This window comes from Vanessa tameamea, chromosome 6 (genome assembly GCF_037043105.1).
Source record: "Vanessa tameamea isolate UH-Manoa-2023 chromosome 6, ilVanTame1 primary haplotype, whole genome shotgun sequence".
Lineage (NCBI taxonomy): Eukaryota > Metazoa > Arthropoda > Insecta > Lepidoptera > Nymphalidae > Vanessa > Vanessa tameamea.
The window spans coordinates 4,822,331-4,841,496 of NC_087314.1; the positions used below are offsets into that span (position 1 = coordinate 4,822,331).

Below are 19,166 nucleotides of genomic sequence, written 5' to 3' on the forward strand. Positions count from 1 at the left end.
TAATTTAAGAGTGCGGAAAAAAGTTACTGGCCGGGTAGAGAGCGGCGCTAAGGCTGTGTTAAAAAACAAATGTAAATCATACGAACTGAAGTCGTCAGTTTGGAGTTTGACGGTTTTCGGGTTTCGAAATTTGTAAAAATCTGTTGAATAAACGCGAAGTTTCGCGTGCTACCCACTGGTAAACTATTAACAGTTAAAAAACTTACGATTACGTTCATAGCGAATATTCTATGAAAGCCTACTGATTGTTTTGTAACTTATATTATATGCACATCTATAAAAAATTGCTATACGCGATATACACTTCGACATATTAGAATTAAATGGAAGCGCACTATGAAAAGATTTGACGGTCAATCATCGACTTCATCCAATCAAATTCAAATCATTCTTTTAGCTAATTCAAACAATCAATATAATCCTAATATACACGTTTCGGTTTGAAGAACGACGTTTCAAAACTTTTTTTTTTCTGTTAACTTTTCGTTGTCGTAATCTCTACGATTTTGAATCTATTAATTAATCGCTTTGACATTTGATTTTGTATTCTAAATTTAAAAATTAAATTTTATCAAACCTTCGATCATGTATCCACGACACACATTTTACTAATGTTGAGACTATTGGACTGCAACACAAAAAATCGATCTCACGCCACGCATTTCTGATTTTTCAGAGTTATATCCGCATTATTGTTCGCTGTTTGCAACTTACATTTGATATGAAATTACATTTTATCACAATACAAATGAACCTATGTACTATTCCAGACTGTAATATATATTTCATTGAGATCACCCACACATTTGTATATATAATATTAGTAAGATTATATTTTAAAAGATTTTCCGTAAAGAGAAAGTCGAAACTCACCGAAGAACACGAAAGTGAAATATCAGAATGTGACATACTAACTTATTATAAAATTAACTTATCTTATATATAAAAATAACTAGCATTTTTCGCTGTAACTTTATAACTTAAGAACGGGCTCATCTATCCAAACCAAATTTTCAGGGTTTGTTTGGACTATTTAGTAGATGGTTTATGTGAAGTTTTCACAAAATCGGTTGAGTGGTTCTTCATTTATCACATTTTTTGTAACAAATGATTTCAATAAATGTGTCATTTTGTTAATGGAGAATCTGTCAAATTAAAAGTAAGTATCAATTAAAAATAAGTACACTCATCCACCAGTTTCAATAGGTAATACGTCTTAATTCAATTTATTATTTCCAAATAACCCATGGCATAGCATTAAATACTGGCATGTAACACAATTTCTTATTTTAAAAATGATTGAGCTGTCATTAGAAATAATACAAAAATCAGTTAGAACATCGATTAATTTCTTAAAAAAATGTATTACTTAATTGTTAGCTATTTAAAAACTAAAATCATATAAATATTTATTTACGTTTGTCGATTTAAAAGTAGCGTGTACATTCAATTTTTAAATTTTACTCAGTTTTTTAGTGCGCTGTCGGTGTTTCATGTAGTCAGCAGGCTTTATTTGAATTAAATTGTCAAACGCATTTACACAAACGGTAAGTTTTGAACTGTTGAAGTGATTACATGTATGTGTTTTTCTTAATTTGAAAAAAACATATTGCTGTGTATTTTATTATTTTGTAATGGATTATTTTATTGACATTTTTTTATACATTAACAACGAATGCAGTTATATAGGTGTAGTGTACACAGATCTATAATAACATACTCATTAGTATTAGTTTTATATTTTATATAAATATATATTATCTGTGAATTTATGCATCTGTCATCTCGAGTGACACACATCGCAAAAGCGCGGGAAAAGAGAATATTTAAAATGGGCGCGCGGTGAAGACGGTTTGTGTGCACAGCGAGCTGATATTTAAATATTATAATAATATTTATTTTATTTAATTGGTAAATCGACCTTACGTGTGAACATTACAATAGGTACAGGGTGAAATTTTGTTGTTTGTTTCCCCGCAAAGAATTGATTTAGTAGTCAATACCTACTCCTTTTGTATTTTTATTTTTACACGAAACTGAATCGATATCTTGCGGGAAAATAACCACCAATATTTCATCCCGTATATTTCCGGACACACATGTATAAATACTGATACACCACTATTAATGTAGCAATTTGTTTTCAATTTCATTTTTTCTTTTGTATATGAAGGATGAAGGATCAATGCCACGAGCCAGACGAGCAAATATAGGTCGGCGAACAACATCACAAAGACGACCACAGACTGCAGATGAACGCACACAAGCTAATGCATCGCAGTGTGAACATAGTGCACGAAATAGATCTGCTGACCCTGTTCCTGTACTGAATCTTCCACGGCGATCACGAATACGTCGTGCTACTTTGACTGTAACGATGTGTGCTTCTTTTAATTACAACAGTCAGATTGATTATAGTATGTACGGATACATTGGAATGATGGACGTAATATGTCCACATTGTGGTGCGGCAAAATTTTCAGGTGAAACGCCCGGCATGTGTTGTGCTAATGGCAAAGTTAGATTGCCAGCATTAGAAATTCCACCCGAACCATTATATTCATTAATATTTGGGATATCTCAAACATCGAAGCATTTTTTGAGTCATTTTCAACAATACAATTCGGCATTTCAAATGACTTCTTTTGGTGCTACTAAAATTATTAGACATAATTTCATGCCGACGTTTAAGGTAAATACTTCAACTGGATTGTCCCATATTTATATGAATCTTAATCATAAAGTATTCGATAGTTTTAAAAATTCTTATCCAACAACCTAAAATTGCATACATGTAAGAGATTCAGGGCCAGATTTATCATCAAGTTGGTTCGTTATTGCCGTACCCCGACGCTGATCATCATTTTTTGCAAATTTATTTTATTGGTGATGAAAATCGTGAATTGGATCAACGTTGTACAATTGTTTCTAATACAAGACGAGAAATTATTCGAGAGCTACAATGGTTTTTCCATCAGCATAACGCATTAGTTGAAATTCCCGATCAAACTGTTGATCCAGAGTTATTTCACGTTGTCGTTAAAAACATGATACATGGTCCGTGCGGTGAACTAAATATGAATTCGCCATTTATGATTGAGGGAAAGTGTTCGAAACGATACCCAAGGCAATTGACTTCAGACACAATAACGGGCAATGACGGATATCCGTTGTATCACCTAACGATAATGGAAAATTAATTAATTATTTTTTTAAATAGCTAGCAATTAAGTAAATATATTTTTTTAAGAAATTAATCGATGTTCTAACTCTATTTTGTATTATATCACTTTATACGTAGCGAAGCACGTACCGGGCCGCTAGTTGACTATAAATATTACAAAATCATAATGGCGCGTCACCATAAGTCGGTTGTCAATATTTTAGGAGCGAAATACGAAATCAATTCTTACTGAATCAGTATTTGTAAACATTTTTAAAAGTTTATTTATTTTCAATGAGCCGGCACTTCGTAAATGTTACGGTGCTATAACATATTGGTGTAAAATATTTTTATGTTTCCTTATTATAAACCAACTAATAAACAATGTTGACATTGACATAAAAAACACTACGGAATAAGTGCAATTTTATTTATCATCGTTATTGATGTGACTCACAAGATGTCCGATTTGATAGCTTTATGATATCGATGTCGGTTTCTCTGAATATCTTATACAAATATCACGCCTCGACACGTGTATATGATACAAATTATAATTCGCATTCGAGTTTTTATAACTTAGTAAAGAGTCAACTTTTGCTAATACTAATGCCTAAAAATACCAGAGGAGATTTTGGACAATGAGCAACAGATGAGATTTGTTGCCCAATGTGGACGAAAACTTTACAGGTTACTTTCATCAGATATCCTACCGCCAAACAGCCTTACTCTGTATTGTTATGTTCCTGTTTGAAGGGTGAGTGAGCCAGTATAACTACAGGCACAAGGGATATAACATCTTAGTTCCCAAGGTTAGCGACGCATTGGCGATATACGGAATGGTTAATATTTTTTAAAGCGCCATTGTCTATGGACGATACTGACTACTTACTATCAGGTGGCCCATTTGCTCGTCCGCCAACCTATACCATAAAAAAACCAAGGAAGACCTTGTTGGTCTTCGTCCACGGAAGATCAACGAAGGGGATGAAGTAAAGCCAAATAATAAAATAATGTTATAAGTTATAAGACGTAATATAATAATATCTACTTAAATTTTATATGTTTTGTTAAAATATAAATACAATTACCTACATTTTCTATTTAAATACAATATTATTATACGAATAATATCCGGTTATTAAGCGCTTATGAAACTTAAGCGATGTTTGCGAGTCCAAACAAATACCACTGAATATACTGAATTTGTATAAATAATTCATCTCATGTATTGTGCCTTCAAAATATCAAGAATCATTATCAAGGTTGTAGGTCACTTTGTGTTATAATCTATTTCATACGATCTTGTTCTTTTATTTCAGATCCTCGAACGGAAAACTGGTGGCTGATGTCCGGCCCTGGTCCCCTGATCACACTTCTCGCCACGTACTTATACTTTTGTACTTCAGTTGGCCCTCGATACATGAGGGATCGGAAGCCCTACTCCTTGAAGAATACCATTGTTTTTTACAACATTTCACAAATATTGTTAAGCATATTTTTGGTTTATGAGGTAAGTTCTATAAAGCAGTTTTTTAAATTAATGTCCCCCTTTTATAATTATTCTTACATAAACCAGTATCACTGATGAATAATGAGAGATAGAAAACGTTGTAAACATTTCTAGTAGTTGGGTAGTACACTTGAGAGTTAAATTACTAAAAAAATATATAATATAGTGATTTTAAATTAACATGGTTATTTTTATTACTAACAGTATTTAAAACGGGATATTTACCATGTTTTTTATTTTTATTTGGTGGAGCTCGATATTTCGACATTATCTACGAATGTCTTGTTCACGAGATTCACAGGTCGAATATACCACTGAAACCAATATTTCTCGCCACTATAAAAACTATAACTATTTTTATATTTCACATTTGTAAATTGCCTTCTATTTCTAGGGTTTAGCTTCCGGTTGGTGGAATGACTACAACTATTCCTGTCAACCGGTGGATTATTCAGATAGCCCAAAAGCTCAACGAGTATGTATACATTTTCACACATTTAAAGAGAAATAATATTACTTTTTCTCACAGTGATTTTTAATTCTATAAAACGATGATGATTGTGTATTTGACCAATTTTATTAGACAACGTTGGCCAATACGAATGAGGACTCGGCTACAACAAGTGCACAAGTGTAAACACATTCTTTGTTTGTTCATTCTTATTATTCGATGGGACGGCAGTCTTATACAACCGGAGACGTCCAGATATAGGTCCAACACCTTTACGCACCAACCGAGGTAAGGCAGTGTGACATCCAAACTTCGAGCTGCTAGTAAAAAGCCAACGGAAATACTCAATGTTTCTTTAATTGCCTGGTCCGGATTTGGTTGTTAGGACCTCTCGATCTGAAGCCTTATATGACGGACAAATAATTATTTACTATTATTATTTTTCTTCTTAAAGATGGCAGCAGCTGTCTGGTGGTACTTCTTTGCAAAGATAGTTGAATTACTGGATACAATATTCTTCGTACTAAGAAAAAAGAATAAACAGATATCATTTTTGCATCTTTACCATCACACAATGATGCCAATTTGCGCTTGGATCGGCGTCAAATTCCTACCAGGTGAGATTAAATATTTAATTAAACATAATATGGTTGGGACGAGGCTATTCGCATTACGTTACATCCTTTATTAAGCCCTTATTAGATTAGATTACATTAAAACAAGCACGTGTATACTAATGAATTCCACTAATAGTACCCCATACCATAGTTATATTATTAAAAGGTGAGTTTTAATTGTTTTTGTGGATTCATGTAAAAATAATAAGCAATACCTTTAGTACAATTTTTTATTTGATTTAACTTAGGCTCGTAAATATGTCCCTGCAACTGTTCTCGTAATTAAAGGTCTTAAAGCAGAGGTTATTGTCCTTATTCCACGACGTTCCTCCAGTGCGAGTTGATAGTTAAATATTTGGCAGGAATTCATCCGACATAGGTAGATTTTCTCACGATTCTTTTCCAAAGATCTTTGTTATAAGATCTTATTGAAGCTAGCCATTGCTTGATAAAACGATTATGAAAATTAAAAAAAATATATACACAACTAAACCAGAATAAGTGCTCTCGTATTTTTTCTACATTATTGTCAGTTATGTATATTTTAATAAAATTTACTCTTTAGAAAAATCAAAGCAAATTTAATTTATATTACCATTGATGAAACCAATATTCAATGAAAATTCTAGAACTACTACACAATAAGACGAATTTTAATTAAATTATTGACGTTTGTATCTTTCAGGTGGCCACGGAACCCTTCTTGGTGTAATCAACTCATTCATCCATATCATCATGTACACTTACTATCTCATATCGGGTCTTGGTCCGCAATACCAGAAGTACATTTGGTGGAAGAAGCACCTAACCACCATGCAACTGGTAGGTTAATTTTATTTAACAAATTATTTGAATTTATTAATTGTATTTATAGCATCGTTATCATATCTAAGAACAATAATTCAGCCCATATAGTAATTTGCTGGTAAAATATATTCAGGACTTCCTTTTCAAACTAATTAAAAATATATGTATATAGTGACTGAAGTTTATTATTATCAACGACAACTATATGTATGAACTATCTAAGATAGTCTGTTTTTATGACGTGGCGTAACCTATTAACGGAATGAGTTTGTTTAATATTTAAGGTACGTTCATAATACTCGCCACAAAATTTAATGTCTACCCTTTTATTTAAATATAATCAAATACGTGTTTGTTTTTGAAAATCATAGAAGCTAACACTTTAAACTTTCGTGATGGTCGTCTCACCATCGTTGTAGTCTTCTACGGTACAATGATCAATCACCATCGTTATTAAAGCTAAATTGTTACATTGACTTTTAATAAACTATTTCGAAACTGGAGTACATATATTTATAATTTTCATTTTGCGTGTCTTAATTAGGTTCAAAATTCGAAAATATTGTGGAGATAATCTGCAACTATATAAATTTTGTTTCCTGTTTAATAATTTACAAGTCATTGAAAAATTACAACAGACAAAAAAAAGGCTGAGCATTACTAAACTTTGTCCTTATTACAATACATTAAAAAAAAAAAAAACAGGAAAGTGTCATAAAATGCGATATTGGTTTGCAAGTTTTGATCTCTTTACTTGCAATGTGGTTAAAAGTTTGATACAAAGTTTCCTCTTCACTTATAGAGTATACAGTATAGAGATTCACTACTCACTTTCTCTCGATTTCGACTTCATCATGTGATCAGAAGACTCATAGATATATAACGTTTATATTATTTAATTTTTTTGCAAATGTTGATATTTATTTTACATTGGAAATGTTAACTAGTAAGTTAATTATGTGATTTTCTCGTTTCAGATTCAATTCATGATTATATTCTATCATAACTTCAGCGTTATGTTCGATGAATGTAATTATCCAAAGTTCATCAATTTCCTACTGTCTCTCAACGCGGGCTTGTTCCTATACATGTTCGGTAACTTTTACTACAGGAGCTACGTTAAAGGGGGTAATCAAGAAAAGTGTATAGATGATTCAAGTACCACTAGGATAGTTGAAAATAAGTCAAAGGATTGTTAGCGAATAACGTGCTCAAATAATTTAATGTTATTTTAAATGTGATTTTATGTTATTATATTTTAAATAGATTTAAGCAATTCAGACGTGGTGACTGATTTTCATATCAAATAGGTAAAGGTTCTCGGCAATATTCCAAATGTTTTATTACATCATGAATTTATTGCAAGTGTTGAGTTTTAAGTATTATGGAATTCAATATTTTTTAAACTGTCAAAGTTTGTTTTTTTTTTTTATTTACCATTCAGATGAGTTACATATTTGCCCCGTTTTGTTATAAGCGTAAAATAACAACATTTTCTGAACAAACATTTTATCATTTAAATGTAAGTTAGTACAGTTGTAAATAATACGAATAATGTATGATTCAGGACTCCGATAATGTAAGTTTGCTACAAGAATATGATAAATGGTTGTTTTAGTATAAGGTAATCCTGCCATTTTTAGCCACAGACAACGTCACTCATCTATATGGTATTTTACAGTTACAAATATTTTAAAGGACAATTTCACAGTTTGCGCGTTTAATTGATTGATTTCTATATCACATAAAATATCTAGTTTTCCTAAAGATTTTGATCAAAATTGTTACTGTCTATAAAGTGCAATCTTAAACAATAATAAATAGTTTTAAGGCTTAGATCGTGATTGATAAAATTGTTAGAAATAAATAAATCCTTAAAAAAATAATCTGACAACCACAATTCTAGCTTAGGCTTAGTATTAACATTTGATTTATTACGAATTCGATTAAATACGACTAAAAATATAAATAAAAATACTGAGAGAAACACTATTTATTTTCATAAAAATTACATTTCAAACAATGTGCAAAATTATCATCGAATATATTTATTACCAAGCTATACACATTGAAGATTCAACTTTTGCTTAATTAAACTTTAATGATCAGCGTTTTAATGCCCAAAACAAAATCCGTGCAGTACCATGACTAATATAATTGTGCACGCTTTAAAACGCGCAAACTTTCAGCAGAGAAACATGAAGTGAGAGCTATATGCACATAGCCGTGTTTAAAGGCAAATCCACGAATATACGCGTTATACGAGACATTGCATGAATCTTTATTTAATTAATGTTAAATCATCTTACGTCAAATAATTTCTTGAATGTAATTTATATTATTATTTTAAACGCTGTAATACAGTAAATATTTGTTTTTGGGAACAAAGACATTATATAAGCCGTCTGAATCTTCATAGCAATATCATTTTAAAGACTTGTTTTATTTTTAAGTAAAAAAATAAATAAAATATTTTGAAAATAAACCAATTTTATTCATTCAGCATCCTAAACTATTATAACATCCTATAATATTAAGTTCCAAGCATATAAATATTGCACTACTGGCCACATCTTCTTGTGAAGATTTTCTTCTCTAATTTTATTTAAACTAATCTACAGAATCAATTCTTCCCTTAATTTATTTTTCATCGATGAATGTGTCTGCGTTTTTGTTAAGGTAGATTCCATTGTTTTGTTCTGGTTGTATTGATTTAATTTTTGTGTTGAAGATCGTAAATTCCAAGCAATTTTTCAAAAACTCTGTCAGTGGTGCTTCAACCAATAGAAAAAGTGCTATTGCAGCTATATAAGACATAATTACGTAGTTTAGAGATTTTTCTATCTGTGAATTGAAAATGCTCAAAAATTTCATCGACATAAAAAAATGGGAGATAATCTTAATTTATTTTCTTATATCCTTAAAATGATAAAGAAGTTTTGAAATGTATCAAATTGGTGAAATAGTATTTTATCTAGACTACATATATATTTTTTTCTATATTAGGTCCTTCTAAGATTACCATTTCAATTGACAACGAAACATTACCGTGGCTCCAAAGCCGTTCTTTAAATAATTTAATTTTATAATCGCATTGTATGCCACATGACCTAATCATTTAATAAATGTCCACCAAATAAGCGAACCTGACCATAACTTTAACAGTATTGATTGAACTTTTTATGATATAGGTAGGCCGACGAGCTAATAACCTGCTGAGTGTTCACCACCGCCCATAGACATTAACGCTGTAAGAAATATTAACCAATTCTTACATCGCCAAAACGACACCAACATTAGGAGCTAAGATGTTATGTACTTGAATAAATACACTGGGTATATCATCCTTCAAACCGAAACACAACATTACTGAGTATTGTTGCTTGGCGGTAGAATATTTGATGAGTGGGTACCTACCCAGACGGTTTGACACAAAACCCCACCACCGAGTGAAGTCTTAATTCAAAAACGGTTTTTTAATTGTGACTATGTGTTATTCTTACCATATACAAGTTATTCATTGTAGTCAATGTTGTATATCTTCCAGTCATCGCTCGTATTATCATAAAATGTAGAAGAAATACACTATATGATAACTTCGAAGGAATCTTCCATCCATCCCATTCAAAAATTATTCGGTATACATCTGAAAGTAGATCATTTTATTGTAATGTTATTAATTTGAATAAATTGTAATTATTATCATTATTTGACGTTATTTGATACAAATCTTGAATTGATTTATTCATTAAACTTGATAATTTGATTTCACTATAATTATTTAAGCTTATTTTATCATGGTAGTTTTATAAATAGGTGTTGGAATAATGTACAGAATATGGTCTTAAGATCTTAGAACTATATACTCGTATTTAAACAAAAAAGAAAGTATTCATCAAAATATACGGTATTTGAACTCCACGCAAGATAATTTAATTGTATTTTATTTTCAATGTAAGCTGTAAGTACGGGACGGGTTATATGAACATAATATAAGCATTATATTTTTTTTATTTATTTCAGCAAGAATGAATGCGGTTTATTTTCTGCCTTATAATCGTTAAGTGGTCTTCTACGCCCAGAGTCGCATAAGTAACTGTTGTACGCTGTCAATGCGGCATTACATACATTACATTACATACATTAGCAGCCTGTAAATTTCCCACTGCTGGGCTAAGGCCTCCTCGCCCTTTGTGGAGAAAGTTTGGAGCATATTCCACCACACTGCTCCAATGCGGGTTGGTGGAATACACATGTGGCAGAATTTCGTTGAAATTAGACACATGCAGGTTTCCTCACGATGTTTTCCTTCACCGCCGAGCACGAGATGAATTATAAACACAAATTAAGCACATGAAAATTCAGTGGTGCCTGCCTGGGTTTGAACCCGAAATCATCGGTGACGATGCACGCACTAACCACAGGGCCATCTCGGCTCAATGCGTCACCAATCGTAATCTAAGATATAATATATATATGGCTTGTGGCAATAATTGCTTGACTATGGACATGGAGTCCCGAAATACAGCAATATAAATGCTTGATATTGCAGAAAAGCTCAGTATCGTCACTCTAACACTTTCTCCAGCCAAATCCAACCACTATTCCGATAGGTAATCTGCCATAGATGAAATATCTAATGAAAGTTTGAACTTACTGTCAATTTTAAAAACACATCCAATAATAATCAACGCGCAGATAACTCCAAAAATAGGTTTGATCAAACCAGCGTATATGGCTTTTGTAATAGCAGATGCCTGAAACTCGTCCTTATAAAATACACTTCCTATAAATAATAAACCAAAAACTGCTGGTATCGTAAGCAGAAATAGGAATCGATATTTCTGTAAAAAGAAATATAAAATTAACTGTATTACCAACATAAAGATCGATTTATAACTTCCATCGTATGTTTAATGTTTGGTCATAGATTAGATGAGACCGAACTCTCCGAAAATCTCAAAAAAAAACAGTTACATTTATATTATTACTAGCTGAACCTGCGGCTTTACCCTTCGCGAAATTTATAAAACTAACTTCCAAACCCCGTTTTACCTCATTAGTGGTAGAGTTTCTTAAAATCCGTTATCCGTCTATACCTAATAAGGAACCTACCAGCCAAATTTCAAGTCTGTAGGTGTTATATTTTTTGAGATTTCGTGATTAATCAGTGAGTGGTATTATGTACAATATGTATATAGATTATATATGACGGCGCATGATGCGCCATATTGTTTATTCATACTGGTTGGAAAAGAGTGTCAATGGGAGTTGAACGGCGCTCTAGTGAAGCGTCGCGTCGATGGTAGCGTGGCAGCCATCTTGAATCGACGGTTACATTCAAGATTTCCCGCGCACCACGTTGGCGACGAATCGGTAATTTCCAACATTATCTTTAATCTTTTGTAATAGATTCAGTCATTTATGCGTGTTTTTGTAAATGATTTATTAACGAATCGATATTGATGACTATTGTGAATATATCTGTGTAATTGATTTGTTTAATTAAAAACTAACTAAATTTGTGGATCGTTCATAAAAATCGTTTGAATATACGCCCACTTATCTCGTATAATCCTGATATTCCCAATAAAATGTCCATATATGTTTAATAAAGTAATATTTTGTTATTGCATCCGATTTCATAAAATAGATGTAATCAATTTCAGAACGTCATTCGTATCGCTTTAAACAATAATACAAGATGATTTCCCGCGTAAAATTAAGATAAAAATTATACGATCGGAAAGATTAATCCAATTTAATGTAAATTTTTTTTCAATCTGAGAACTAGTCGATGGATTTATTTACGCTAATTATATTAAAAAAATGTTAAGTTTTTAAAAGCGTAGCCAACGATTTTAATCAAACGATATCTCTTAATCTTTATAATTTATAATAACGATTTTATTGTTAGTAGATATATTAATAGATTTTCTAATTTTGTCTCTTACAAATAAATTAAACAAATACCTAGGTACCTTGAATTTTACCATGTCAACCTGGTTAACTTGTAATCGGTATATAAAAATACCCAACGTTAGACCCAAAACAAAGTTCACTATATTCGTGTGGCCTCTTCTGTAAACCTCATTGAATGTTACATCGTTTTTAAACGCTCTGACGATCCTGAAAGTATGTAAGTAACAAAATGCAAAAAGTAAAGTGTAGATTAATGTAAGAATAGAGGTTATTTTTTATTGTTATTTCATTCGTTTCATCAACAATGAGTTTCGATGTCACGAGTTAACTTACTCTGGTGTTATTATATAAATTGCATCCAGGTCTTGAAAATACGTGTGTGCCGCCGGTGTTACAATCCCTAGTATAAAAAGTAGTATCAATAATATTTTCTTACTTCTGTTACTTCTTGCCAAAATGCACACTATAGATCCGATCACGTACATCTGCATATTAGCTCCCAGATACCTTAGAAAATATGTAATATAAAAAAATGAAAAGGAAATCTTATATTTTTCATAAAAAAAAAAATATTTATAAATAAATATTAGACAACATCACATACATTACTGTGATCCTAATGTAAGTAGCTAAAGCACTTGTATTATAGAAAATCAGAGGCAACGACGGTACCACAGACACCCAGACCCAAGACAACATAGAAAACTAATAAACTTTTTCTACATCGACTCGGCTGGGAATCGAACCCGGGACATCAGAGTGGCGTACCCATGACAACCGGTGTACAAACTACTCGACAACGGAGGTCGTCATATTTATTACAATATTAATTATTTAAGCGCCTGCGATTTTATAGAAGCAAAATCATCTTGTATACTATTTACTTTTATTTTTACTCTGTTAATTAAAACCTATAACGATAATTTTACTTACGAAAACAAACTCTATAGTTGATGTATCAAAAAATAACTCCAATATAACGCTTCAAATAATAGGCGCTTCATGAATGTGCTAATAGACGTTTATTTTAGTAGTACGACTTTGTACTACTAGGTGTCTAGACTACTAAGTAACTAGACTTAATTATTTTACTAATAAACAGCAGTATTTTTTATTGCATCATACTTAAACTAAAGGTTGAATGGGACAGTATATAAGTCTTATATATATGTATATATATATAAGCTGGCTGGCTGTTTTATTCTCTACTACCTACAAAGTATTTTATAATAGACTATTAATCACCAGGGCCTCGATTTTTATATATTATTAATAGAATATTTATATATGCCAAGTTTATTATTACCAAGTGTGTATCATGCACAGTGTGCTGTCTAAATAATTATTTACATATAACAAGTTCGCCCATCCATTAGTGCGACAATGCTGAACCTCTTTAGTAACAGCTATCTGAAATAAACAATAATTATGGACCTAAATTTATTATTATTTTTCACGTTACAGTTCGTTATTTAATGGATATAATTATAGGTTCCATGTAGAAAGACCACGTGATCGTGTCGCAGGTTTGATTCTGGTCCCAGGGACGATTACCGTTACCATTCTTAGTTAAACACTAAGTTTAAAGGTAAATTACAATGATAAGGTATAATACATAACTTCATGAAAATGTTGACTTAGTCAAACAGAGCTGATGCTCACGAATTAAATGAAATAATATCTCGACTCATTTTTATCTCGCAGTCAATTACTCTCATATTTTGTGTCTACGATATTCGTATTGCCGTAAAAAGTAAATTAGTACGAAACAGATTTGAATTATGGATTCCATGATAATCTTCACATACATTATAAGGAATAAATAGTAACTATTATAAAATCACGCCTATAAGGAGGTGTGAGCTCCTAACACTTAACATTTTATTACTTAACTTGAATAAAACATTGCAAACTTACTTCCCAAAAAGGCCCTGAGCCGGCGTATCTTAACCAAGTCGCAGTGAGACCTAGGACAACTATGTAAGTAGGCGTGAGTCTGAAAATTGGAAAATAATTATAAACAAAACTATTATATTACTTTCTCAACCGGTGGTAGCTTCACTTGATATAGTTTTGTAAATTGACTATTCAAAAGTGCTTGTCAAAGCCTAGTAGAATAAAGTATATTTCGATTTTAAACCAATGTTGGAGCCAGTAGGTGAATTTTGAGAATCTTTAAGAGTACTAAACCTTTCTAAATGTTTATTTAAGTATAATTTATATGTTTTACAATGCATTCGTTTTAAATGATTGCAGCGTTTTCGATTTAATTTTAGTAGGATTCAAAATCTTTAAGCCTCGTAGTCTGCAACCTTTTTAGCTAGCCACTGTGCTGACAAGGCAGTCATGTAAACATAATTAGGAAACGACAAACAAATTGAGTATAGAAAAGGCTGAACTACTTCTTAGGCAGTTCCCAGGTTTTTTTTTTTAAATTAAATGTCAAAATGCTACTTACTTTATCCAAAAACCAGTTATCACTTTTGGGATCAACGTCCATCTCATTTCGTGTTTTTCAGCATACACCTCAAGTTTATAAGCCAACAAACAGCCAGACATAACAAAGAAAGTTTGAACCAGAATCGTTCCATTTATGAAGATAAGATGAAAAATATTTTCATATTGCTAATAATTCAGAAAAATATACAAAATAAATCATTATATTCAAATTGATTAGAATAACTCGTGCGGGCATTAAAAATATTATTAATCAACTTCAATCGGGTTCTATTTTGTTAATTTATTAATATATTATTAATTATATTTATAACTCATATCCTATTAAATACTTTTTATTTTTCATTGCGATCATAATTTATAAGTTATTTACCGTTCATATGAACGTGGTGCATGAAATAGCACTTAGTAGCAGTGGATAGAAGTACAAATTCAATATAAGTTTATATATAGACAACCCGCATTGGAGCAGCGTGGTGGAATATGCTCCATACCTTCTCCTCAACGGGAGAGGAGGCCTTAGCCCAGCAGTGGGAAATTTACAGGCTGATTATGTTATTATGTTATATAGATTACATATTATTTCCTCATATGCGAAGCACTACTAAGTTTTCACGTATTTTATCTGTATTTATAAGAATATATCTCGTGATGGACGCTGATAGAAAACATCTTGAGAAAACACTGCTAAAATGTATATCAATGTGAATCTAAGCTCGACACCATCAACGTGAAAGTAGACCTTACCCCAACTGTGGGGCATTCGTGGGCCCTTTTTACTACACGTTGAAATTAACAAAAATGTATGCACAAAAACCACAATTTTAAAATTAATTACCTACCATTTCAATAAAACGAGGATTTTTGGGTCCAACCGCTACTGGTAGAAACGAATGAAAGAGGATAACGCAGATTATTGTTATTGTTCTGTAAATAAATAAATGTAAGATTAGAATAATTAATAAATGTAATAAATGTAAGAGAAGAAAAAATGATTACATTCGCATATAACACGTGTAACCTATACAGAGCCGAGATGGCCCAGTGGTAAAAATTCGTGCATTTAAACCGGTGATTTCGGGTTCAAACCCAGGCTAAATTTTCATGTGCTTAAATTGTGTTTATATTTCATCTCGTGCTCGATGGTGAAGGAAAACATCGTGAGGATACCTGCATGTGTCTAGTTTCAACGAAATTCTGCCACATGTGTATTCCACCAACCCGCATTGGAGCAGCGTGGTGGAATACGGTCCAAAAATCTCCTCAAAGGGAGAGGAGGCCTTAGCCCAGCAGTGGCAAATATAAAGGCTGTTAATGTAAAAAAATATATGTAAAAACCTTTAAATTATTGTATCATTAGAATTCTTTTATTTACCTCAGACCATGAAATGATTTAAATCGGTCTTCTCTTGAATCAAAATTTTTGTACGATGACATCAACTTAGAATAATTGTGTGGGATTGAGAAAGACGTGATAAATCTGTTACCTAAAAAAATAATAACTATAATAATACGTCAATAAACCACAATGATGAAATTGAAACGATTGATTACCTAAGTGAAAAGGAATCTGGATGTAAATTATAAGTTTTGAATATGTAGGTATCACATTATGGATGGAACTTAAAAAAACTACGTGTATCAAATACGGAAGCAATGTTTTTTTGAGGATTATTAAGATTTGAGTTATTCGTGCTTATATTTTATCGAATTAAAACAATTCAATATATTCCGAATAAAACATCGATTATATTTTTTAATAAAATCATCTATACTCGCCTTGGTAGTGCATTCTTTTAACAAAAACAATATCATAAATGCTCGCCAAACAGTTGACCGCAATCAGTGATATTAAAAATGTTGCCATTACTATGTCACCGGTATCTATCTCAATATTTGTTTTGTTATAGTTACAATTTATAGGTTCAGATATTCTGCATTTTAACTGATAATTATCCCAAAGACTGTGGTTCAGGCATCCCTCGAGGATAAATTTTAGGTCTTCCGTTTTATTATCACCCATGAAACGTTTACACGTCTGGGTCATACAAATTCCGTAATGCAGTTGAGTATAATTAAAATGTTTTCTTTTGTAATCTGAATAGTTCTGTAATAAAAGACATAATATGTTTTGTGAATTTGATTTTGTTCCTTCATAATGAAATTATATAAGTGATACATGATTAGAACACAATAGATTTTAATTTATATGTAAGAATTCGAGTACAAAGCAAATGTTTTTATGCTTAAATCAAAACCTTGTGATTTTAAGGAAATAAAATTTATGCTTATCATTGTATATTTTTTAACCACACTGTTTTGCGTATTAATTAAAGTAAAATATTCTAATTATATTTACGTTCGTACTTACACGCATCATGGTCAAAAGTTCATTCGAAGGTTCATTAGATACAATGTCAATATCAGCTGTACAATAAATTCCATCGGGATTTATCAAACAATGATCATAGTCATCTAGGTGATAAAGTTGTGGCATCCTAGCATAATCTGAATCTGGAATGGATGACGTATAGAATTTTATGTAGTCATCATATAATATAAAATATTTGCAAGTGTAGTGATTTTGTATGTAGATGTAGATGTTAATGGTTTCTAATTATGATTGTAGAGAAATTTATGAGCACATTGGTGATGACGATTTACCATGAAATGGGTCATATGCTTAATTCATGATTACGATAACTTTAAACACGTTTTTCGGTCGTGTTGCTTATATTTGGGGAGCATTGTGCTATACTATTACGAGGTTTATTTAAATAATACTAAATACAACGCTTACACGGGCAATTAAAATTATCGAGCTGGAGGCTTAAATTGAACGTCAAGTTCACACTTAGATCGAATTATTTCAACTAGGCAATGCAGGTGATATGTTGTCTACGATGTCATACATTTACCGCAGTGATTGCGTAATGTCATTTAAAATAAACGCTATGTCAACTTACCGTTTAGCTTATAAATCAGACCATAACAATTATAAGCCATTAGAGGAATAAACATCAGCGTTTTCATTACCATCTTAATATAATAGTATAATTTTTTTTTACACTATAATTTTTTTTTACACCACAAATATTGTCCATATACGTTATCTCAGTTCTTATATTGTCAACACAATGAAAGCTGTTCCACTACCGAATACAATGTAGACAGTTTCTCAACCTATAAAAACATCGTTAAATCATGTTGTGATTAATCAATACCTTTTTTTTATATATGCATCTAAAATTGAGGTAAGGAGGGACACAAATGTACAAAAAATCATAACTAGTCGATTTAGAATTAAACGGAGAAATGTTGAGCATTCTTGCTACCATTCCACGCGGTCATCACCTGTACCGTACCTATTTTTAATTTTTACTTGTATTTGATTAAAGACTCAATGTAAAGAGTTCTTATGTAAATTAAAAAAATATATTTAAATATTGAATGAGTTCAATGTTTAAGATTAAACTATAATTTATGTCATTTGTGTTTAATAAAAGATAGAGTCGTATAATATTTACGCTGAAGACTTTTTGAATTTTGTGATCTGTTATTTTTTAAATGAGATGATGAAGTTTTTATGTAGGTACTAATCATTGGTTAAAAATATCGACAAGAAACTTTTTATGCATATTTAATTATAAAAGCCCGTTCTAAATGTTTTTATGACTTGATTGCTCCTTTTAGTATTGCCTCCCAATTATGGAACTTCTAAGCGGTTAACAGCACAGACAAAGAAATTTCAAATACGTATTTAATTGAGACATTTAGTTCCAAAGTTTGGTATAACTAATGTAATTTAGTCTAGTTTATATTATAGTCCAAAAGCCAGTGCTCTTAAGTATCATAATATTTATTGCACTTAGGGTTAGTTTCTGACGAGAGAACTGTTCAGCGGTAGTACAGGCACGAAATTATATACACACATTCAATTATGATGGCCCCTTCTAATGACTGCTATAACCAAGACTATTTAGTCCAAGAATATAGACACGATGAATGTATCAAATTGTGGTATACAGGGCTTTTGTGGAACTCAAAGTGCGGGGCATCACTGTCCGTACCGCTATCAATTTAGGCTAGATCATTTTAGTCTAGAGCTAAGAGCTATACTCTTCGGTACTGACCAAGTCTATGTTGTTTTAAGTATGGTCAAGTCACAAGTAGGTCTAATTATTGTATTTTAATTGGACATAGAAATATGGCAAGCTATTAGGTACTACTAATTCA

At 31.5% G+C, this 19,166-nt stretch overlaps 2 protein-coding genes across 2 annotated transcripts in view; one reads left to right on the forward strand and one right to left on the reverse strand.

The window, feature by feature from the left end:
- LOC113393265 (very long chain fatty acid elongase AAEL008004-like) overlaps positions 1-7,930 on the forward strand; it is a 39,246-nt gene extending 31,316 nt beyond the window's left edge. The window contains exons 3-7 of the mRNA XM_026630059.2: positions 4,486-4,676; positions 5,071-5,151; positions 5,582-5,744; positions 6,430-6,566; positions 7,529-7,930. Of these exons, the coding sequence (XP_026485844.1) occupies positions 4,486-4,676; positions 5,071-5,151; positions 5,582-5,744; positions 6,430-6,566; positions 7,529-7,750 (794 nt within the window). The 3' untranslated portion in view covers positions 7,751-7,930. The remainder of the gene's footprint in view (positions 1-4,485; positions 4,677-5,070; positions 5,152-5,581; positions 5,745-6,429; positions 6,567-7,528) is intronic.
- A 1,190-nt stretch (positions 7,931-9,120) lies between these two features.
- Positions 9,121-16,413, reverse strand: LOC113393357 (nose resistant to fluoxetine protein 6-like). The gene is made up of 10 exons (XM_064215203.1): positions 16,306-16,413; positions 15,773-15,857; positions 14,932-15,098; positions 14,391-14,469; positions 13,780-13,883; positions 12,807-12,980; positions 12,533-12,680; positions 11,209-11,395; positions 10,055-10,197; positions 9,121-9,395 (listed from the first exon to the last, which is right to left on the reverse strand). Exons 1-10 carry the CDS (start codon positions 16,365-16,367, stop codon positions 9,192-9,194), a joined length of 1,353 nt encoding a protein of 450 aa, XP_064071273.1. The 5' UTR covers positions 16,368-16,413; the 3' UTR covers positions 9,121-9,191.
- Positions 16,414-19,166: the final 2,753 nt, after the last annotated feature.

Coding starts and splice junctions, on each gene's coding strand:
- LOC113393357 (XM_064215203.1), bottom strand. CDS start 16,367: ATGTCATCGTACAAAAATTTTGATTCAAGAGAAGACCGATTTAAATCA. Junction 13,884..14,390: donor GCTCAGGGCCTTTTTGGGAA/GTAAGTTTGCAA, acceptor TGTTTATTTCAG/ATAGCTGTTACTAAAGAGGT. Junction 10,198..11,208: donor ATGTGTTTTTAAAATTGACA/GTAAGTTCAAAC, acceptor ATCTACTTTCAG/ATGTATACCGAATAATTTTT.